The 24,979-nt window shown below is 36.8% G+C and overlaps 1 protein-coding gene across 4 annotated transcripts in view; it reads right to left on the bottom strand.

Moving 5' to 3' along the window:
• Nucleotides 1–11,272: 11,272 nt before the first annotated feature.
• The window catches only part of DSE (dermatan sulfate epimerase), a 71,909-nt gene continuing 58,202 nt past the window's right edge, over nt 11,273–24,979 (bottom strand). Inside the window, exons 4-7 of one of the 4 annotated variants that reach the window (XM_025384279.1) lie at nt 22,371–22,624; nt 18,363–18,602; nt 15,987–16,194; nt 11,273–13,963 (exon numbers count right to left, since the gene is read on the bottom strand). In XM_025384279.1, the coding sequence (XP_025240064.1) occupies nt 12,205–13,963; nt 15,987–16,194; nt 18,363–18,602; nt 22,371–22,624 (2,461 nt within the window). In that variant the 3' untranslated portion in view covers nt 11,273–12,204. The remainder of the gene's footprint in view (nt 13,964–15,986; nt 16,195–18,362; nt 18,603–22,370; nt 22,625–24,979) is intronic. The other 3 variants (XM_025384280.1, XM_025384282.1, XM_025384283.1) reach the window with 3 other exon arrangements.

The raw sequence follows: 24,979 nt of genomic DNA, 5'->3' as shown, positions 1-24,979 counted from the left end.
AATATTATTCAATGCTAAAGAGAAATGAGCTATCAAGCCATAAAAAGACATGAAAGAAACAAATGCATATTACTAAGTGAAAGAAGCCAATCTGAAAAGGCTACATACTGTATAATTACAACTATTCTGGAAAAGGCAAAACTCTAAAGACAGTGAAATAATCAGTGGTTGCCAGGAGTTGTGGGGCAAGAGGAATCAGCAGGCAGAACATAGAAGATTTTCAGGGCAATGAAACTAATCTGGATACTCTAATGGTGGACAAAGGTCATTGCACATCTGTCCAAACATGTAGAATGTACATAAGACTGAACCCTAATATAAACTGTGGACTTTGGGTGATTATCATGTGTCAATGTAGGTTTATCAGTTGCAACAAACATATCACTCTGGTGGAGTGTGTTGATGATGGGGGAAGATATGCATGTGTGGGGGCAGGAGGTATGTGGGAAATCGCTGCACCCTTCTCTGAATTTTGCTGTAAACCTAAAAGTGCTCATAGAAAAATAAAATATTTTTAAAAGTGAATTTGAGTATACCCTAGAGACTGTTATGCACCATGTGAACGGGATGCAGAGTACAAAAGCTCGTATTGTTCATAACTGCTATTTTTAAAAAGCTGGTATAAAAGAACTGTTAAGCTGGTATAAAAGAACTGTTAATAAACATAAAAACTCATCAAATAAACATAAGAACTAATTTTAAAAACCAAAGAAAAAGTATACAACAGCAGACAAGATAAACTGTGAAATAGTCAAACAAGAAAATACTACAGAGCAATGGAAATAAATATTGCTACAGGAACAATCAACAAAGGTGCATCTTTAAAACAAAACATTGAGGAATAAAACTTAAACACAAAGAAGATGTTCGGTATGATTTCATTTATAAAAAGTTCAGAAATAGTCTAAATAGACTATCTTTTCTGAGTATGTACACATAAGTGAAAAAACTAAGGAACAAAAAATAAGTGATTAGGAATCAGGACAGTGGTTATCAGCTTTGGGGCTTTCATGAGGTATGACTGGGGAGGAGATGAAGGGTTTTCACAATGTTATATGTTACAGAGGTGTTTATAATTATGCTTTCTACACTCTATCTGTTTTAATGTTTTAGTGTTTTTTCCTCATTAAGGATTATACTTCTTAATTTTTATGGCAGGAGAAAGAAAGCAATCCAATTACATTATTTTCCAGTTGAAAACCTCCAATACTTCAGTTGTCCAGAGGACAACTTCCGTATCCCTACATTGGCAGAGAAGCTTGTCCCAGACTTGTTCCACACATCTCCATCCCACTTCATCCCATGCACCCCAGTTTCTAGCACCACTGACCCCCTTACATTTCCTGTGCATACACATCACAGTCTTCCTCAATACCAGGCCTTCTCACTTCTTTTTCTGACTTTCTTGAATGACATTTCTGTTTTTCACCTGGCAAACTACTCTATTCTTTCAATACTCAGTCTGACGTAACTTCTTCGTTGAAGTTATCTTCAAAACCCCCAGAATTAGCATTTCTTTCTTTCTTTTTTTTTTTTCTCTCATACCATTTAAAAAGAAATAACTGTGCAATAGTTCTTGACATGCCTATTGCAACGTTCCTTTCCAGGAATCTGTCTCTCCTACTATGCTGGGAGCTCCCAGGGATCCAGGGCCTTTTCTCATTCATCATTGCTTCCCTGGGTAGAGTCAGCTGCTCTCTGCCCACAGCTCTCTTCCCACACACGAAGCAGCCCTCACTACACTGCATATTATCTTTATCTACTTACAGAGCTGTCTCAAGTTATGTTGTACAACTTTATGAGAATTAAAAATGAGATAGTATGAAAAGCCCAGCACAGTGTTTAGAATGTTTTAGTTTCGGTTACATTGTTGTAAAGGTTTTTTTTAAAAAGTAGTGACTCAGAAATGTGCTAGAGGGCGCTGATTCACTGTTTTGTAATAGACTATTGTACTCAGGTTGTTAACATTTGACTTGCTTATCCAACCAGGTGCCAAAGAAAGAATCAGATTTTTAATAAGCAAAATATCAGCCATTTTTATTTAATAAATTAATTAATACAATTCAAGTGTCTATGTCTATAGTTGACTTGAAATTATTTTGGGGAAGAATAACACAACAACCAGATTGATGGCCAATGGCATAATGTTGCTTGTTTTAGTCCCTGTTTGTCTATATCCCCCAACCTAGGGTTTGTCTGTCAAGCAGTGAAAAGTCAAAGCAGGCAGTGTTGATTTTGGCAGTGGCCCAACTTTCCCTAAAGTAAAGAAATGCCAAACAAGGTGTTTCCTCAACTGTCAAATGGGAAGGGTGAACTAGATCATCTTCAGGGTCCCTTTCAATTCTAACATTCTATAATATATACTTCTAGTTCATTAAAGAAACAGGCATGACCTCTTTAAAAAACACACACATACATATATTTGACCAAGAACTGACAAAATTCAATGAAAAGTAAACAACAAAAAATTAAAATCTGCCTTAACAGAAAAAAAAAAAAAAAAAAAGAAGAAGCAAAACCAAACTGGAGTTCCATTTATTCCTTCCATGTAATGCTGGGTTTGAAAAAGCAATATGAGTGACAAATGATTGGCTGCTTGAAAGATGTGTTGATTGTGAAATATTTTCTAGTTTCTTCTATATCTCCACATCTTCTGTTAATAATTATTCTAGCTAAATCTTCTCTTCTTTAGGAGAGGATGATAAAGTAGGTTTATGTTATATAAAGCATTCATCAGCTGATTGAAAGCGTTTTACAATGACTCCATTCACTTCAACCACCTGAAAAACCACAAACATTTATGACAAAAAGTCTTAAAAGTCCAGGAAACAATACTAAATTAAGAGATGGAGACTGTAGATACATTTATTAGTAAATGATTTGTTTTTATGTTTATGAAGCTCAATCGAAGTGACTCACAGTTTGGGTGCAAGATGAGAGTAGACACAAAAAGCGGAAGTCTGGTTTTGCAACTGATTATCTTATGATGTCTGTAGGCTGTGCCGCAGGATCCTAAACTATGACAAATAGTTGTAGTATTTTCTAAAATGTGAGGATGCTCAGTAGTCTATTTTTTGTTTTTTTGATACAAGATCTGACTCTGTTGCTCAGGCTGGAGTGCAGAGGCCTGATCTTGGCTGACTGCAACCTCTGCCGCCTGGGGCTCAAGCAATCTTCCTACCTCAGGCGTGCACCATCACACCCAGCTAATTTTTGTATTTTTGGAAGAGACAGGGTTTCATCATGTTGCCCAGGCTGGTCTCGAACTCCTCAGCATAAGCTATCTGCCACCTCAGCCGCACAAAGTATGGGATTACAGGCGAGAGGTACCTCTCCTGGTCCAGCAGTCTATCTTTAACAAAGATGATCTACTTTGACAATTTTTTTGCTTGTTCATTTAAGTTTCATGAGATTAAAGGTAAACAATTATGGTGAAAGTTTAATAGTTTTGATGTAGCTATGCTTATAACTCAATATTTTTAATGATTATAATGTAGCATTTTGAGTACTTTAAATAATTAAAATTCAAGTTTAGAACATTGTTTTATTTTGAGCTTTATGCTCTAATCCATAATTACTGTTGGCTGTATGTCTCTTACAGTTCTTAGCCTATCTGAACCTAGCTTCCTAACTTATAAGATGCGGCTGTAGCTATTATCTTCCTTACAGTATGCAGATGTGTACAAATTTCTTCAAACTTTGCTAGGCTTCAGTAAGACTGCTATTATCATTGCTCTCTAGTAAGCTTTAGCATAATAATGGTGTAAACTTGGACTAGGCAATGTTTTTATGAATTTTAGTACATTTTACAAAATAAGCCTTCATGTGGGCTCATTACATACCATTTAAGAAACAAAACTTCTTTTACAGAATTATAAAATATTCTTTCATTCCCTACTTCTTCCTCTGACATCAAAATTTTTTTTTAATTAAAAATGACCTCTCTTCAGTAGTGAATTCACAAAGGTCCTCTCATCATCCATAAGACTCTTAAAACATGCACTAGGCAACACAGAAACCCTATTTAGAAGTAGAGAAAACATGCAGTAAGTTATATAAGATATTCTCCCTGCCAGGGTCTTTTTCAGGAGATCCAGTGTACTCTGAGGTGCCATGGTTGACTCTCCATGTGTGCAGGTGTGGCAGAAAAGCCAGCTGAATAACCAACCCTCCCAACCACACTGCTTGCCCACACCCTTTACACCCACACCACATTGTCCTATGTTCTCTAGGAAGTCTGCTTTGCTGGCATGGCCATGCTTTCTGGATTGCACAGTGTCATGAACTCAGAAGGCATTCTTATGGGTAATGGCTGAAGTTTAGCAACAGTCTGTTGATTACTGGTGGTTTACAACATCCCACACAAGTGGTGTGTTATTTTAAGTTGTGCTTTGGAAACTGGGCTCTCTATCCCACTTGGGACCACCCTGTGTTTAGCAGTCATATAAGCAGCTGCTTGCTTACCTTGTTAACATCTGTCTTTCACATGTACCCTGTCCTGGAGATTGAATTTTAGGGCCTCCCCATAGCTCAGAGGTGACAGTGTTGAAACAGCTCCAGGATCTAGTTGGAGCATCTCTCAGGGCCACAGTTCACAGCTAACTGAGAGGTTAGTGATGTTAGCTCATTATAAGAACTATGTTCTTTCTTATCTCATTCAGGCTGCTATAACAAAAACACCATAGACTAGGTGGCTTACAAACAGAAATTTATTTACCACAGTTCTGGGGACAGGGAAATCCAAGATCAAAGCACAGCAGATGTGGTACCTGGTGAGGACTCACTTCCTGGTTCACAGATGGCCATCTTTTCACTGTAGCCTCACATGTTGGAAGGGACAAGGGACCTCTCTGGGGTATCTTTTATAAGGGTACTACTCCCATTCCCGAGGGCTCTACCTTCATAACCTAATCACCTTCCAAAGACCCCACATCCTAATACCATCACATTAACGATTAGGTTTCAACATATTAATTTTGAGAGGAGGCAAACATTCAGTCTGCAGTAAACTCAATGTTAAGGTCTTCTGGGACCAGAGTCTTCTGTACTCCATTCAGTCATTAATCCACCAATTTATTTATTCATTCAGTCAGTCAGTCAGTCAATTCATCAAGCATTTTTTGAATACCAAATTTTTTGAATGCATTTTTTGAATGCCAGGCACTGTGTAAGAATCATGTATATACAACGAGCAAGAGACACAATCCCTGCCCTAAAGGACTGTAGTCCAGTGACTTTGTGTCTTTCTAAGAGTGAGCCACCTAAGGGCAGTGTTCAGTAATAGCAATCAGTTTTCAGTTGTTATTGCAATTGATATTTCAATTGTGATTAAAAAAATTCTGTGAATTAATCTTTCAATAGAATCACGACTTCCTTAGTCCTTTTTGTATCAAAAAATATGGAGGTTTCAATATATAGAGTGCTCTAAGAATTCTCCTCAGAACTCCATTAAATGGCCTGGATTCATTCTTTTGTCAGTAAAACAAATTCCTTCAAGAGAGGAGTAAAGGAGTTTAGAAATCAAGATTATTAAGGAGACAATAAATAGAAATTCATTTTATTTTACTGGAGGTCTCTGATCCTGGAGAAAAGTGGTAAACAATAGACACTGAAAAGTACAAAGTGAGGAAAACTGACAAGATTTCGCTTTACACAGAAAGGTACTTCTAGTGCTTCTAGTGTCCTGTTACTACCATTTCTTTGGAAGAAAAAAGGAGTGCCTAGACCACTGAAAACGTTTTTTGTTCAGAAAAGAATTCCTAAATAAATACTAAAAACACTTTTCATTATTTAATTTGGAATGTGCTGGGCAGGCTGACTGTTTTTAGAAGCTCCTTTCTTCAGAAATTCTACTGAAATCATATGAACATTCTTTGATAAAGACTTCCCCATAACAAATTTCTAGAGATATGTTGAAGGAGTAGCACTTTTACTTTTCTGATTTAGAAAGTACTCCAACTGTCTGCATTAATCACAATGCTTATAGAATTGGAACTATTTCTTTTTCAAATTAAATGGAGCGAGGAAGAGACCCTCCTGCCCTGGAGCCTGGTCTACTTTTCCAGTCTCATTTTCTATCACCCGCCACTACATATACACCCTGTACTCCAGCTATATCATTCCAGGTGAAGTCCCTGAACAAGGCAAGCTGAAAATACAAATGGCAGAAATATTTGAACAATTTCCTGGGCTTATTAAGGGATAGCCAAGATGACTGGAGCAGAGCCATTGCAGGCAAACATGCTCTTCTTATAGTAAATAAGACTCAGACACATATACCATTAGGGATCCTTGACTCATTATCTTTCTGAGCAATACTTTCACAAAATATGCATTCCTTTGGCCACACATTTTGCCTGTGGGCTAGGAGTTAAACATTCCCTCTCCAGACTCATTCAAGGAGCTAATTGTCTTCTACCCAGACTATGGAAACGGCCTCCTAACCTCTTCCCCATTGGGTTCAGCCTCTACACTGAAGCTAAAATTGCCTTTCTAAAATGCAAATCTGATTATTTAAAAAGAAAATTCTTTAATGGGTTGCCATTGCTTGCAGCGATTTCTAAGTAGAGGGTACCCTCTCCCCGCCCCACCTCACCCCAGGGAGTAAACATATGGAATATAGGGGGCATATCAGAACCATCTCAGGGATTTTTCAAAGCTTCACATACACAGGTATGTGTGGCATCATCACCACCCCTCACCCATGTCCCTTTTGCTCCCATACACATTTCCCATCCCATGAAAATTGCTGCCATGCTTGCTGAGTGATGGGTGTTATGTTGTAGCCCTCAGTTATGCTGAGGCATAAAAATGGTTGAGCAGCCGTCATGGCAGAATAAAGTCCAGATTCCTTAGCATGTCCTACAAAGTCCTGCACAATAGCCTCCCTGCTTGCTTCTTCAGTTTCATCTTCACCCATTCGCCATCACACACCCTGTGGGCCAACACCACCAGTCTGGAGAATTCCTGAACCAGGTTTGCTTTTCCGTATTTGTTTCTTTATTCTATTCTATTTACCCAGAATGCACTTTTCCTCTCACAGCTAGTAAATTTCTGTTTAACCTTTAAGAAGGCATCAACAATTGTATCCTCAGCCAAAGTCTGCCCCTGGATTCCAGGCTTGTACATCTCCACTTGGACTTTTAGAAAGTATCTTAAACTTAACATGGCTAAAACAGCCTCCTGGACCCACTTCCCACTACTTATTGCTCCTGCAGTCAGCCACATCTCAGTTCATTGCAACTGACTCCCCAGCTCATAATCCAAGTCTTTGTTGCAGTCTGTGAGGGTATGTATCATCTGATCCTATTCCTATCACCCTCCCCTCACCCACTCTGCTCTAGCCACACTGGTCTCCTAGTCCTGAACACACCAAACACACACTGAGCTCAGGGCCTTCGAACTGCTGTTCTATCTGGAATGCTCCTCTCTCTTAGATGTCTCTGTGATTCATTCCCTTATTTCTTTCAAGTGTCTGAGCCTAAGTAATCACATCAGAAACCACTGTTTATGGGACAGTATCAATTCACCATCACCTTACATCCCCTCCCCTTGCTTTATTCTCCACGGTACTTACCACTACTTGACATCCTGCACTATTACTGTTATTATTTGTTCCCACTAAAACATAAACTATATGAGGGCCAGCTTTTATTATTCCTATTCTCTACCATATCTTCAGTTCCTAAAACAATACTTGGCCTATAGTAGATGCTCTGTAAACATGTTACTGTCATTCTTGTTATTTGTTAACTCAACTGAAAAGTGATGTGGGACTTCCATTTAAACAATACTGCACTCAATATATAAATTTCCTTCAGTTCCTTTCCAAAACCCCATTAAATTAACAGCAAATAGATTTTCAAAATGACACATAGAATGGAAGTGGAGACATCAATAAAGGCTAGCCTGATCACATTTAAAATTACGGCCTCCTCTTCCCAGTCTCCTTACCCTGCCTTTTCCCTCTATAGCACCTATTATCTTCCAATAAGTATAAAGAAAGAGGGGAATGGATAAGAGAGCTAAATCTTCATTAGTAGGTAATTTTAGACCTTACTGTAAACAAGTACACAATAGATGTAACAGCCAAAAGAATTAGAAATTGGTTACTTCTGGGAAGTACAAACTAAGAATGAGAAGGGAAGGGAGAGAGGATTTATTGTTTTGTTTTTTAAATAAGCCGTCTAGTACTATTTTACTTTTCCAATCATGTATGTTTATAATTTATGCCAAATAAAAATTCAATTAATAAAATCCCAGAACCAAGAGGGAAACTGTATATCCACGAAGAAAAGTCATAATACAACTTTGTCTATTTTTATTCTTTACATGGTGACTACATGTCTTGTTGAACAGAATTTGAACGTATTAAAATAGATGACCAAAAACTAAATATTTAGACTATGTAGTGGAACGTATGATTTATCACAGTCATTTCTTGAAAACTTATGAGTACTTCATTGACATTACATGCATAAAGCAAATATCTAGCTGAAGCATTGCTGAAAAAAAATACGTCATTTGGTCAGTAAATTAAATAAACTGCAGAAAGAAACTATTTCTTAACATGAAGCTAAAGAGAAGAGAATCAAGCCAATGGGCTTTGCCACAGACAGGGAATACACAGGGAACAGGGAAATGATCAGGCCCCCCCCTGCTTGAGCCTTGCTTTCCTCATCTGTAGATTTAGGGGTCTCAATCAGGTCATCTCAAGTTCCTTAAACTTGCTTAAAAAGCACCAAACTTTGAGTTAGACCTTCACAGACTTTCCTAACTCCTTTTTCCCCAAATTAAGCTATGACAAAGATGACCGTATGTCCCAGTTCACCTAGTATAATCTCGGTTTGTATCTGTTGTCCTCGAATAACAATTAATTGCTCTTCCTTTAACTCTCAAATGTGCCTCCACTTAGAAGATAAATTACATGCTCCTCATACCCATGACTATATTCATTTTAATCTTGTTTTATATTTGTAAGAAATCACACGAATTTACTTTTAAGCTTACACATATAGCATTTCACAGCTTGCTTTCTCTTAATACTTGGAGAAACTTCAGATTCTTTTGTGAGTGGTTTGTGAACTACCAAAAGTTTTTTTTTAACTTGGCTGGGTGTTATGACTTATGCCTCTAATCCGAGCACTTTGGAAGGCTGTGGCAGAATCGCTTGAGATAGGAAGTTTGCGGCTGCAGTGCGCTATGATCGCGCCAGTACACTTCAGCCTGGGTGATGGAGACAGACCCTGTCTCTAGAAATAAAAATAATTTTTTAAGAACTGAGTAAGTCAAATGTAAATTTTCCTTTTCAAAAACAAATTATTCAGCATGCAAAACATTCTGTTAAGACATATTTTCTGATAACCTTAGAATATGTGGTACTAAAAACTATGACTAAAATATTTGCGGAAGAATTCATTATCTTAGGTGATATATTTTAATAATTAAAATAGTTCCAGAACACGGCCTTCTACCTGACTTTGACAATAAAAACAATGTTCTCAAAAGAATGTTCTCTCTGAAGATTCTGGGTCTCATCCACCATCATAGGTCTCATCTACCATCAACTGAAATAAGCTAATCAGTTACAAACAAGGAAATACACTTAAAAAAAAGAAAAGACAGGTTCTCACTCTGTCTCTAAGGCTGGAGTGCAGTGGCACAGTCATGGCTCACTGCAGCATAGAACTCCTAGGCTCAGGCAATATTCCCACCTCAGCTTCCCAGGAATATACCACTTTTACTGCACTGACAAGCTCTGTATGCTAGTAATTCTCAAATTTTCTTTAAGGCTAGGACCAAGAGTCCTGCCAATCCCCTGAACAACAGCTCACACATTATCCAATGAACTTGAAACACTCCTGTCATAGTGAGCAGCATTGAAACAGATTCCATAATTGATTACTTAGTTTCAAGGCAGATTCAACATTGCTTGGTTTTCAAGTTACAAAAAGTTGCCTAGTTTTACTCAAATATGCACTATCCCTGATAAAAAAACATGTTTCATTATGAAGAGCTGTGATTTATTTCAGCATTTTTTCCCCACTTAACCACTTAAGTCACTGCCTGAGGAAATTTCTCTTTAAGGAAATAAATGCCAGGTTCGTTAGAAGAAAAAAAAACCACATAACTTTAATTCATTTTGTTTTAAAGATGCGTATCTTTAAAAAGACTACTTTAAAATGAACTAATATGTTAGACTGGATCATGCTGTGGTGACTAATGTATTGTCTAGCCTTAACCTAATGAAAACAAAAGAAAAGCGAGTTTGGCACTCACTTGCACTTTTCATCTCTGTTAGAAAGTATGTCTCATTTTGGATCTGAGATCAGGTTTGCTTGGTAACCTCAAAGAGTAATTTTCCTTTTTTTGTTCCTTTCAAAATTTCCTTTTGATCATTTCAGACAGTTCATCCTTTTGAGTGAGAAAAGAGTAAAAGAGAGGAATGTTGAGTGAGGTTAAGTAAACGGAGAATCTGTCACATAAAGCAAGTTTAAATCCTAGTAAGAGCATCCATGCAGGACAAACGGAAGCATTATTCTTTTGAAAACATTATTCTTTTAAACAGTGTGTAATGACATCCTCCCTAGAGACTTTCCATGAGAGGGGAAAAAAATTACTTCCTCAGAAGTCGTTTTCTGGATTCCAAGCATAATAAGTGAAGCACAGTTAAAAGTCAAACTTGTGTTTTCTTTATGCAAGAAGGTTCAAAATTAGAACTGCAGAAAGGTACTTATAAGTTTCTCCAACTTGTCTTTTGGTTACATACTGGTATGGCTGTGAACTAAAAGAGCAAATAAGAGGAAAGGTTACTGTTGTTACTTTACACCTATAAATCAGTGTGTCCTTACTGTAAAATTTGAGCTGAACATATTTTCTGTTTCAAAGGAGAAATATATGACTCAAATATGCTGAATGTATGATAATTTATTAAGTTCCTTTTAAGTATATCATTTTCTTATGCTCAAATGGAAACTATGGATTATTTTTCTAGTATTGTATGCTGCTGTTACCTTCTGAGGAGCTGATTGAAAATTTTATGCTTTTGAAAGTTGGGTGCTACTTAAATATCAGAAGTTGGCTATTGTTTTAAATATTTAAAATGTGTTTAAACAACAATTAAGGTTAATAAGCAGAGAAAATACTTCTTTTGATTCAAATACTATTTTATACATTTAATGAATATACATCCAAATAAAGATCTCTCTTCAAAAATTTTGGAAAATGTTAATGCATTTTGAATATAATGGAACAGAGAAGAAAAACACTAGAGAAAATTCACAATTACGATGTTTATTTAGCAAAATAAACTTGAAAAAGTTTTCCTATTTAAAAAACATAAGAATCATATCCAAGTTTTAGATTCTCCATCTTCTTTGGTATGAAAATCAACATTCATAATAGAAAAAATTTTATTTTGAAAGGTTTAGTCATTGGGTGTACAACAGTTTTCCATATAAGGAAAATACAGTATTATCTGTAATCATTTTACTTATTGAACCACCAATGAATGCATACAAGTAACCAATTATATGTGTGCAGAGACCAGCATCAAGGAAATATTCATTCAGATAAATGTTTTCTAATAAAATATATTTTAAGTTTTTAATGATCTTCTGCTATCATTTTTTGCTATATTATCTGAAAAGCCATCCAGACCTGTAGTAAAAGATCCTATTAGTTACGTAACTCAAGAAGTACTTCCCCAAGGAAGCTGACACCATCATACCAGGACTTAGCAACATTTATCTTTCAACATGACTGTACCATTAAAATTTTTTTATATTTCTCAGAATTGTATTCTTCAGTCTTTTCCATAATATAGTATAAGGAAATTGCTAATAGCATTAAATTAATATTAATAAAACCCAATTCTATCTAAACCTTTTTCTCATAAGAAAAAACATTACTTTAAAAAACAGACTTTTTGTTTCTTCTAAAAGTAGTACTACATGGATTGCTCAATTAGCAATGACAAATACTTCCAGAAACACCATAGGACCACCAAGCTATTTCTACTGCTTTGATAAATTCTTTGCCTGCTCCAATTTCTCCATGTTCCTGCTTTTTTCTGTCCAAATATCTTCCCTTAATTTGTTAAAATGAATCTAAGGGGAAAAAAATCTGATAATCTGGGGTAAAGAAATTTTGTTCTGTATAGCTTCTTGTGATCACAAAATGACCAGGTAATTTATATCTTCAGTGCTAACACTGTGATTGGGAACAAGAAGAGTACAACCACAATAAAATACAGCTATCTATTAGAAGAACTGCATAAAGACATCTTTGGCCATGTAGGCTCTGGGCCCTCTGGAAATAAGTCAGTTGCATTGCCAACATGACAAAGAAAATAGCAATGTTCAGGATCAAGAACAATCTGGTATAGGAAGCAGACAGTGATGGGGCCCTGCTGTGAGTAGTTGTCATCATCCGTGCCTGTCCAAACCGGCCTTTCATCAAGCCCCCATTTTTATGTTTTTCATATGTTACATCTGCAAAATCTAAAAGGTCTTTCATTTCTTCATCTTCATCTATGGGTAGTTCTTTCTGTGCCAAAATCTGAGCTTTCTGTCTAATCTTTTTCTCATTGACTTCAATCTGTGCAAAAATATCAGGGACAGCATCCACAAATTTATAGCGCTTGCCTGCCCTTCGGTTTTTCTTTGACTTGCTTTGCTGCTGCTGTTGCTGTGATATGGCAAAAATCCTGTCAATGGCCTCCTCAGTCTGTCTCTTATCTGAAAATCTCAGCAGGCGCTCAGCAGTCTTCCTAAAGCTAGCTGTGTTCCGGACTCGGGACAGTATCTGCTTCTCCAGCAGCTGAAACACTGGCTTAAAATGCTGCAGGTTCTGTTCCACAATTGCAGCATAGTCCTTCACCTCAGGGACAATGCTGCTCTTGATGGCTGAATTCCGGTCAAACAGAATTTTGTGACGATCAGCAATGACCTGTGCAAAGGCAGACTGTCTTGTGGCCTCACCTGTCCACAGGTACGTTGCATAGGCATGTTTGCTGGTGGCTACGAACACATCCAGTTGCTGAGAGTCTCCGTGGATAGTGAAGCTCTGAACATCTATAGATGGCCCTATGAAGAGGTAAGCTGCCCTGGTGATGGGACTTCGGAGGTGCATGGTGACATTCACATAGTTTGTCCCATTGTAGGGATAGCCCCGAGGATATGTCACTGAGGCAAAGGTTGCTTTCTCGCTGTAGCCAGTATCGTCCATCCAGTACATTTTATAGAGACCATCTCTCTGCCTGATGAAAGCCCCATGGACACCATCTACCACAGTCTCCTCAAAAGGAACATCCACATTGTGGAAGAAGCTTGCTGCTGTCTCCAGGGGACTCTCCTCTCCCAGGTGTATTTGGTCTACAAGGAGAAGCAGCTGTGGATGTAGGAGGATGAGATTCCTCTGAACATTCTTCAGGTTGAGCTGGGGGTTGTAAGCTCCCACACCTTCTCCTCGGATGAAAACCACCCCATTTTTCTCCTCTGCTGCAACCACTCTCCCCTGACAACTCGCTGCCAGGTCATGCTTGTATTTAGACCATTTTGATGAGCAGTCTTCTGTGACCTGACCCTCCCAGGGAGAAAAGCAGCTCTTTGACACAGCTGGGGAAAACATCAAAACATTGTTGAAGAAGGTGTACTTTGGCCCGTACAGAGCCTCGGTAATGAAAGGCACACCATTGGGAGCAAAAGTAAATGAGTTTTGATCAGGATGTTCATGCCCTGCATTAAAATTTCTCCATCCTTTGATCCAATCTTTGTATTTGTTTCTGTGGACAATGTCATATATTGCACGTCCTCCCAGTTTTCCAGACTTGAAGGAAAGGAAAGATCTATTGATTTCTGCAGGTAGTGCACTTCCATAAGTCACGACACCCCAGTCTTCAAAATAATGCAGTGTAGGGGTGCCAAAGTCTGGAGGAGGAACCGATTTCAAGCTGGCATCATACCTGAAATTAATTTTAAAAAATTAAATGGTTTTCTGATGGAAGTGAAAATAACACATAACATGGTAATGTGGAAGATGCGACACACAAATGCTACCCAGAGCACTGGCAGCACGGAGTGGATTAGGGACAGTTCTGAAAATATCCAAGGACAATCAGTATACACAAAGGGAAACCCTTGGTGACTGGAAGAGGAATATTTCTTTATCATTTGTGATCCTTGGGTTTGGGCCCAAAATGATTTCTGCTCTAATCTCTACATGGACCATCTTCATTTGATGATGTCAGAGTAACCATCCAATCTACTGGGCCTCGTGGATTTAGGCACCTCATCCAAATTTCTGGCTGAGGGGCTCCTCTTCTAGAAATGCCATGTTAGAATCTGGACTCTAACAAGCCTTGAGCTGTAATGAAGTATAGTTCTGCAGTAACTGATACTACTGAATGTTTGGCACTGAAAGCAGTTCGCCCTCAAGATTTTTTTCCTTGAAAAAATAAACTGAAATAGAGGAGGACTTCACATATTAGATAAAATGTATCACCAACACCACATCTCAAAATATAAACGAATGAAGTTTCAGCCAACTGTCTTATACTGGGGGATTTATAATTGTGCCTACCACTGACTAGCCAACACCAAAGGTTTGGTTTTGTTTTAATCTGCAGATGATGCCATGCTTCTTGGACAATAAATCACTTCTTATTTTTATTTATGATAAATGTTTATTATTAAGTACTATGTACTTTTTCCCTAAAGTCAATCAATCACCTGTAGTAGAGTTAATCTTATTAGTGTTTGATTTTGACTGCTTCATCTGTTGTTCTATAGTCTCAGTTTCAAGACATCAGAAATTATATCTCTACTTAGGTCTAGTATAATGTTGGCTTAATAAATGTGATTTCACAGGTGTAGATGTAAGCTGAATGGGCCATCTTACTCTCAGTTTTTGGTCAGTTTGCATATTGCCATAAAGGCAGATTTTTAAGTTAGACTTAGCATTAAACTGACCTATTATATTAATCCTGTAGTTAGCTTTATAGAACTCTCTTGGTTGGATATTTACGGGTAACTTATTTACGGGTCACACTATTAAGTAATTACGTCATACTCCTGAGAGAACTCAAGGATGGTTGCATCTTAATATATTTAGTTTATCTATGAAAATAATCTTAAATTGTTGGTTAAACTGTAGCCAGTTACCATTTTACTAATATTCTTTCCTTAAATTTTTATATTTTGAAAAGAAAGAATAAAGAGAAGCAAACCACAAGAAAGCTTGTTTTGGAGTTGAATGCAAATTTCAACAGCTTGAAAAGACATCAGGGATTAATGACTAATCAGTTCCCTCTAATTTTGATTTTAACTTATTGGATGCCAACAACATATTTGGCAATACTTTAAAAAGGAGACCCAAGCTTCTCTTTCTGGGCTTAAAAGATTAAGGCAAAAAAATTTACACGGTCCTTTTATTATCAAAGTGAAGCTGTCAAATACTGTCAAACACTTTTAAACACTTTTGAAAATTTAGCAACAGCTTTGCTATTAGAAGATTATAATGCTCCATTTACCAAAACAAAGTATTTTACTAGCTTTTTTTGGTGTGATTATCAGAATCACCTAAATTTTGTGTTTCGTTTTATATTTCAAAAAATGAGGTAAAATCAAAACATGTTTATTTATGAAATAATGCAAGTGTAGGATATTTCTAATATGAGAACCAAAAACTGAAAACAGTAATTAGATGTTAAACATAAAGAAATGTTTCTAACACTACCTATTAGGTACTATGCTCACTACCGGGGTATAGTGCACACGTACCACTGCATCTAAAATAAAAGTTGAAATTTTTTTTTTAAAAAAGAAAAGTTTCTAAGAGTTTCAAAAACTGTGGTATACTCAGGTGGCATGGAGAAAATATTTAAAAAGTGCTTTAGTTTTTCTTTTTAAATGCAAAAAAACAAGTGCATAGCACGAATAGTACCCTTGGGTACCATTTCTCTTTAAAGCTAGCCCAGTGTGTCATACCAGAGAAATTCCGTGTGCAGAGTGCACCAGCGCTGCCCTTTGGACGGTGTTCCTGGACCTTCCACCGCACGGTTCCTTCTGATTTGGTCAGCTAGCCAGTTACCACTGCCATTACGCATGACAAATTTATCAAGGAACACTAACTGGCTTTCTGGACCATAAAACCAGTTGTAATTTGAGTCCGCAATAGCCACAGTCCTTTGAAACCCTAGGGAAATAAGTTGGAAAGAATTAAGATACATTGAAAACTTCATACTCCTATATAGGTCTAAACAATGATTTTTCAAATCTAGTTGCAAATTAGAATTGTGTAATTGAGAGGATAAAATAAAAGAAAAATCACAATCCTCAGATTTTATTCCAGATCAGTTAATTAGAATCCCTCAAAAGGACTTCATGATATGTTGTGTGCAAGCTTGTATTTGTTATGTGGTACCTGTCATTGGTAACAGAAGTGCTACACCTATTGTCTGCCTTCCTCATTTTCCAGTGTTCATGCTATACATGATTATATTTGCATATATACATGGGATATCCTCTTGCGCAGTTTGGGTTCCTGAACCTGGAATGAACACTAGCTCTCCCACAACTCAACGTGCATTCTAGGCCAAGATAATAAAATAACACGCTTTAATTTGGCTTCAATAAAGTCTAAGTTATACTATATATAAAGTTCAGGGGAGAGACTGAGTTTCTACAGGAAGAAAATTTAATTCCCAGAGTAGCTCTGCCAGTATGTACTGCTGGAAGTTAAAGGAGAGAAAATGCAAGGATCTTAAAGCCATATATCATTTTTGGAATAGGGAAGAAAAATAAAAGCAGGTAAGACTGGATACGCTCCATGTGTTCATGAAAAAAGAAGCAGCATGGGAGAAAACTCAGCCAGACAAAAAAAATGCTACTAGAGTATCAACTGTAGAAAGAAAAAAAAAAAAGAGAGAGAAATGTAGTTGAAAACAGATTGCTTTAACATAGAACCTCTTCTAAAATGTTACCATGATTATATTTATGTAATTTACAGCTAATGTTTTTGTTCCTAATAATTTAGTAAGTGATCTTGTAAGTATATCCTATTTTAAAATGATATTTTCTGAATCTTCTACTAGTCTGTGAATTCCTTGAAAGCAGGAGATGTTTTATTCCTCTTTGAATCCTCTGCCCTAGTACAGTGCCTAGCATACAGATGTTCAATAAAAGTTTGTTTAATTAACACAAACATATAAATGCTGCTTTTAGACATGTTCATACTGTCTTTTCCACTTTAGGAAGTAGCCACAGACACAGCTCACAGCAAATACAATTTCTGATGTTGTTAGCCTTTAGATCTCAGCTTAAATTACAAAGCACTGAAACCTCTGAAAGGCCCCTTGCTTTAGGTAGCCTTTGTTTACTAAGATGAATTGCAAAACAGGCCTCTCCTATATGTCTAAGAAAAAGCAACAAAGCAAATTGTTTTTGAACGTAAGTCTAAACTAAATCTTAAAATGGTCCTTATGCTCTGTAGTATTTTTTGCACTAGTCCAATAATGGAGATTCTATTAATCTGTATGTATACTACCAGAGCCAAAAGATTTAAATACTGAATTCTTTGTTGTAGGTCTAGAATCACCATTTAAAAATTGCATTTCCTTGGGGAAGGAGGAGGAAGTAGGGGATATCTATCCTGATAAAATTTTCCTTTATAACTTGTTCTAACATCTTGGTCCTCTTTTAGAAATAAAAAAAGGTTACAAAGTTCTCTAGAAATGAATATATTATTAAATCATGTATATCTTTTTTTTTAGAGCTAGTTTTCTTAGATGGCTAAATGTCACAGCAATAAGAAATTACAAGTTTTACAGCAATTTTTTTTTTTACTTTTCTATACTATTTACTTCAATAAAATATTAAAATACTAAAGCTCCAACTTAAATGTGTAGGTGTAATCCTTCATTTTGAATCGTGTCTGTGTAGTTTGAAAGAAAAAACTGAAAACCAAAAATTAAAAATAGGATTGATCAGGGATCACATATAAAGGAAAACTGACAGGTAATCACAAATGTTTATATTTTGCTTTCAATGATGAAGATGAGTCTGTATATGTACTCAAGTTTGGATATATATATATATATAAAAGTATTGAGGGGCCTAGAAATTGTATTTAATCCATAACCCTCCAAGCTTTGTAATACCTAAATCATAAATACATTAGCCTCCAAAATGTTCTGGCTATAGGCAACTCTTGAATTCAATTTTTCTTTGATTAAAAAGAAATCTATTTAATTTCAATATGACAAACTCTAAGGACCTAATTTCTCTGCTTAGTCTAGCTCATTTTCATAATCAGAAAAAATTACAATAGTTTCATGTTTTCACACTTCTGACTCCTCACTGTACCTGGCAGGATGGTTCTATACATAAATGCAAAGTGTTGTTTAAGCCACGGATGGCCAAAGTGGTTGATGTTGAAGTGCCTCTGGACGAGAAACATGTATTGGAAGAGTGATCTAGTGGTGTAGCTGCCATATGCAACTCCTTCATAGAGGGAGCCATCCGTCACCTCCCTGAGCAAGATCAGAGATTTCTCCATGATGGTCAGAACTTGTTTGGTCCATAAGTAGGCTTCTTGAAGATATCCTGAAGGATGAAAACACAGGGAAGCAATGACTAAAGGCTGTGACAAAGCATAAACAAAAATATGGCCAAATAAAACCCTCTGAGTTATCTAACTCGTTTATATTACAAATCGCATTTTGTAAAACTCCAACTTGTCAGTGTATAAATAACATCCTGTAATCTAGGTTTGTGATGGTCCCTGGTATAAGTTAAGAAGTTCTTCCTGGCTAATATGGTGAAACACTGTCTCCACTAAAATTACAAAAAATTATCTGGGCGTGTTGGCAGGTGCCTGTAGTCCCAGCTACTTGGGAGTCTGAGGCAGGAGAATGGTGTGAACCCAGGAGGCGGAGCTTGCAGTGAGTGGAGATTGCGCCACTGCACTCCAGCCTGGGCGACAGAGCGAGACTCTGTCTCAAAAAAAAAAAAAAAAAAAAAAAAGAAGTTCTTGACTCTATAAATGAAGATAAACCCTTAAATGAGTATCAGTCACTTTCTGATCTTCAATAAACTCTATTACGTGTAAGATCACAAATGCATATAACTTTATGTTGGCAAGAGAGGATTTGTATATTAAGATTTTAATCAGTGTTCCTAAAAAACAATACTTGAAAATATTTTTAAAAGTTTATCTCTTCACAAAACTTGGCATCATTATTTTATAGAATTTGTAATAGGTTGCACATACTATAAATGCTAAACAGACAGTCTTCAATTCATATTGTCATTAGAAGGCAACCTCTCATCCTTTATGTGCTTTAGATCCCACAGGATCTGAAAAGGCAGCAAAGTGGGGCTGAGAAACCACTGGAAAGGCAAATTAATAATGAAAAATTCACCTGGGAATCCTGAAACCACCAGAAAATGAGCTACATGATTTTGTCCAAGCAATTCTTCCATCTGTCACATTTTAATCTCCCCACTGAAAATCAAGTCTATAAAAATTTATAAAACCTTTTAACTCAGAAATGCTCGCTTTCTAGAATTGTTGCACTTAGTTGACAATAACAACTCCTCACATTTCTGTAACATTTGTAATTTATATAGCACTGAGCAGAATCTTAGTTAATCCTTTTAACAACCCAATTATGTATTATTGCCCCAAAACAGAAAGGCTCACTTGTTCAAGACCTCTGGCACATGACTAAAAATGAATACGACTTTAATCTCAACCTAGGTCTTTAGATTTAAGGGTTCACTTAAAAACACGCCACCCTTGAGAATAAAATTAAGCCCAATGCTTCCTGGTGTGGATGTAGCCACACTGCTTTACTGCAATTTGGTCCAACCAGCTCTGGGCCTAAATATAGGTCACAGGCTAAGACTTGGCTCCTGACTAACGCAGGCAACTCAGCTCTCAGGCTTGGGTACGCAGAGGTGACTGTTCATCATACCCTGGCCTCTTCTGCCACCTATAGCTGACATGTCAATATTCTGGATAGTTTTCGATTTCCATTCTCTACCATTCCAGTTTAAAATTCTAATTATGTTCATTCTTTTCCCCTGTGTCTTCCATCTCCCACCAGATACCAATGTGACTGATGCCTAAAATCAGGCCACTGTCCCCAGGATACCAACATTACCTAATTTTCCTTATTTGTTCCTTACAACAACCCTCTTCAGAAGATATGAGGCCATGTCTACCAAAATATTTTGTAAATTGCAAATCTCTGTCAATACAAGGTACTGATATTGTTGTTAACTGAAGCTATGCCCTGTATTTTTTTTTCTGCCACCCGTATACCTTGCCTGGAACGTTCTTTAACTTCCCCTTAAGTTCTCCTATCTATCTTCAAAGTTACAGGAAGAAAATTACTGAAAGAACACTGCTCTCTTGAATTCCAAGTTAATATACTCCTTTTATATTTAACCATAAGGCTTTTCATGGTATCTTTTATTTTACTCTCTGTGGTTATTGTAACTACGGTGTAATCATTTAAACATTTCACATCTGTCTTCTTTCCAACTGATTTCTACCTCCTTCTGTCCAGTCTTGTCATAAATGTGTGTACTTATGTGGGGCTCTGGAAGAGTGTCTGCCAGGGCCACCATAACTTTAGTCAGAAAATAAATGCATAGGAAAATTCCTGCCAGGGCAAAATGACATATTTTGATTCAATCTAAACCAGTATTATTTTGGGTCACTGCTTATTATTTGGAATAATGTTATTTAGAAAGACTGAAGAAAGAAACTACTCCTCTCGTTAAATAAATAAAAATTTATTTAAGGAAACAAAATTATAGTAGATTAAATTTAAGCCCTGAGGCAGAAATTTGGCTCACCCAAGAGATCCTTTCACCATTTCATGATGGTGTCGTTTCACAGGCCTGGGGGTTTATAAATGGTTTGTTAGTGGATTAACACATTGTTTGCATTTTGACGTTTTACTTTTCCTTTCCTTTCTATTTGTTTGTTTATTTATTTATTTATTTATTTATTTATTTAACACTGAGTCTCACTTTGTTGCCGAGGCTGGAGTGCAGTGGTGGGATCTCGGCTCACTGCAACCTCTGCCTCCCGGGTTCAAGTGATTCTCCTGCCTCAGCCTCCTGAGTAGCTGGGATTATAGGCATGCGCCACCATGCCCATTTTTCAGTAGAGACGGGATTTCCCCATGTTGGCCAGGCTGGTCTCGAACTCCTGTCCTCAAGTGATCTGCCTGCCTTGACCTTCCAAAGTGTTGGGATTATGGGCGTGAGCCACCGCGCCTGACCTGATGTTTTAATTTTCTTTATGTTTTTGTGAGAGTAGGGAAAAAGGGGAGCTAGCATGAAAATTCACTTTCATAACTAAATTTTGCTTAAGTTATTATAAATGAAATTTCCCTTCTGAGAGAGATAACAAAATACAGTAGAAAGAGATTGAACTTTATGGATGGCCAGAAGTGGGTCCAAATCCCAGCTGCCTTATATGGTTGATGTGAAGATTGAATAAAATATGGAAAAAGACTAGCACATGTCATATGCTCAGTAAATGTTAGTTTCTTTTCCTCTAAGACCCAATTAAAAGTGAAGGTTGGTTGATATGACAAGGGAGAAAGCTAGATTTGGGTAAAATCTGATGTTGGATAACCAACAAAATGCTTAATAATTCTTATGGGGAATATAATCGAGTTAAATTCTGTTAGATTTCCAAGCCCCAATTATATATTTAATATTCTGATAATTCCCTGTGATCTTAGAGCTGCTTTTCTTAAATACAATCTTAATCATTTATAGATTTCTACAGAAGTTGTAATTTAGAGTTAAAAGAACAAAGAAAATGTATTATTGGCAATTATGCAATATGTTAAGGCAAAGTAGCTACACAATCCACAAAAGTTGCTTCCAATTTGGATGTAAATAATCCAGATTGGTTGTTTTAAATATTAAGAGGGAAAAATAGTAGTGGTGTTATGATTCCCATCTGTGTGCTGGAAATCTTCATTTCAAATAACAAACCATCTGTTTAGCTTTTTAAAATTTCATTTATTCCAGGAGGGCTGTCTTCACTGTCAAAATTCTCTGGAAAAATGAATATTCATCACTGACCCTGAGTTGTGAAGATTTGTTCTGGGATAATCATAAGCCATAATTAGATAATATGCCGGCTAATATACTAGCGGAAAATAAGGAGGAGATGTCCCTCAATTAACTAAGAGACACTGTAGGGACTACTTCATCTCATGGGTTTAGTTAGGATCCAAGTATGAACACGTACTAAGAATGGTTATAAAAATGCTTTGCTCACAACATGGCAACTACGACTTCTGTCAGCTCAGGCATCACCTCGGCTGTGTCCACACACACCTTGATTCATCAGGACTAGGCTTCCTGTGAGCAAAGCCATGCAGTTGGTGGGCTGATGATTGTGCAGGTATTGAAATCCCCATCCTCTCCTGTATGAAGTTTCATACATATACCCTGAGGCATTGGCAATCACTTCAAGAAACTTCTCCTGTTGTGTCTTGCTCAGGTAGTTGTACAAGAAGTCATAAGCAGTGGCAAAACCAACCAGGGAGTGAGCAAGTGGGACCTCATCCCAAGGAGCATCTTTCACCAACCTGTAAAGGAAAATAAATCATGGAAATGAGTTCATCAGACTCACAGCTTTCATTACACTTCTAAAGTGTCTATTTCTCAGAACTAAAGGGCACAACTGAAGATACAATCCAAGGGCTTAATGACACACAACTGACTTCCCTCCACATTATAATGAAACATATAGCGTAGCTTGTCTAAAATGTGAAAATTATACAGTTAACAGTTTTCTCTCTCAGGATTCTGGCAACATCAAGATGTTGAGAATTTTTACTTTTGATTTTTTATTCATGAAAAGAAGTAGTAGAATATATTCAAAGAGATCTAAAGCATAGAACATGTGTTGGCAGGGCAAAATTCTCTGGAGTACGAATTTAACCAGTGCTCACCCCATTCCTCCTTTTTGCTTAAATAAGACACTCTCAGTTCTATGCTTATGGCCACCTTGCTAAGACAGTTGAACATATGTATTTCCTCTTATTTGCCATAGCTGGTCAATGCGAAGGTATCGTGGTCCATAATCCATGACCTCTCAATCTGCACAGACCCACTTGGTCATCACCATGGTGCGAAGCGTGACTAACGTGAGTGGGAGCTGATTCTAACTCAGAATTTTTATATACCTCTTTCCCATAAACTGAACTGCACTGCCTTAAAGGTCTTTCAAATATCTTTGTAAGAAATCTAAAAGTTGATCTTCTGTTAAGAATTACATTGTCATTTTCCAGGAAGCCAAATTTCTGTTTGACTAGTTATATTATTCTGCAAATTAGTGTGTGGCTTGCATTAAGCAGGAAGCAAAAAAAAGGATCTTTCACAATCAGAATTCTAAGGAATTATCCAGAAAACCCTTCCCATCTGTTCAGGATGTATTTGAGTAATCTCCAAGTGAGGGAAACAAATCAAAAGTGTGCTGTACCTGTGGGAGGTAGAAGCAGCACTTAATTAGGGATGAAGCTAAAGCTTAACATTTTTTATGCCACGAACCTCTTTTGGCAATCTAGCGAAGCCTTGACCTCTTTCTCAAAATGTTTTAAAATTCATAAGACATAATTAAGGATACATGGAAATCTATTATTTTGAAATATAATTATCAATACACATATTTAAAAAATAATAATACAGGTAGCTTTTTTATTAAGACATGAAATACTAACATTTAACAGCAGGGATAATAACTACCATAATTTATAAGTGGTAGTAAACATAAATTTTGAGATATCTATAACAACTGTAATGTAGTATGAAAATATCTGTGATAACCTGTCTGTAACTTTGTTCCAGATTCTCCCAATACCATCACAATTAGTTATCTCTACTCATGACTGGAAGAAATGTTGGGTTTCAGTTAAAGTTAGTAAAAATTAAGATGTATTAGTTCTCTCAAACAAACCTTATAGACCTCAGCTTAAAAATACTTTAAAATGTTCTGAGAGACTACTTCTTCCAGATTATGTTTCTCCTTTAGAAGTTTATGCTAAAGAAATGGCCTAGGTGAGAGCTTCCCTGGTCACCCTATCAGAATTTCATCATCCTCCCAAAATAATATTTAATTCCTCCTTTTTTTCCCTTTAGCAAATATATGTATGAATATGTCTATGTCTATGTATCCCCTCCTAGAACTTAAGTTCTACAAGGGCAGGACTTTTTTCTTCACTATTGTATTCGCAATTGGATCCCCAATCATAGAACAGCGTGGCACATGGCAGATGCTCCATAAATATTTTCAGAAAGAAGGAAAAAGTGGAGGAACAAACCTATAACTCACTGTCAGCCACACTGCTGGCAGTGATTATGTGATCATTATGAAATCAGGAATTTGGAGAGATCCCTTTATATTTAGTAATAATTTCAGCGTTTGGTTACCATTCAGTGTTTGGTACTAAAAAGATTGAGCAGTTTCTTAGTAATTTAGTAACAGACAAAGCTGCCTTGCTCTAGCCAGTCAGCTTGCCGGTGTGTGTACTATTTGTAAACAGACGATGCGTGTGTGAATGAATTCCCTGCTTCTAGGAAAAAACAATTCATACTGCACACGCATTGCCAGGGAGTTGGGAATATCATCTTCACTGACTCATGGTGACTGGTGGGCCAGGCAGGGAAGTCAGGTCATTTGTTTCCCAACTTGTGTCACTGTACCATGTCATGATGCATCTATAAATGGCAGTATATACACCGACTCATGATAAAGCTGATGTCAATGAATCGCTACCAGCCATCAAACCCTCACATGTGTGATTAACCAATAAGTTTATTTTTATAGATAAGCAGAACATTTGATATAATTCTCATCCTTCAGGAAATGTCATGCAAATTTCTGTGAAAATGTCTAAGCCCCAACATGCAGTTTGTTTATTTCAAACAGTTTCAAATTCAAT

Source organism: Theropithecus gelada, chromosome 4 (assembly GCF_003255815.1).
Source record: "Theropithecus gelada isolate Dixy chromosome 4, Tgel_1.0, whole genome shotgun sequence".
NCBI classification, from domain to species: Eukaryota; Metazoa; Chordata; class Mammalia; order Primates; family Cercopithecidae; genus Theropithecus; species Theropithecus gelada.
This window is presented reverse-complemented; position numbering and strand designations above follow the sequence as displayed.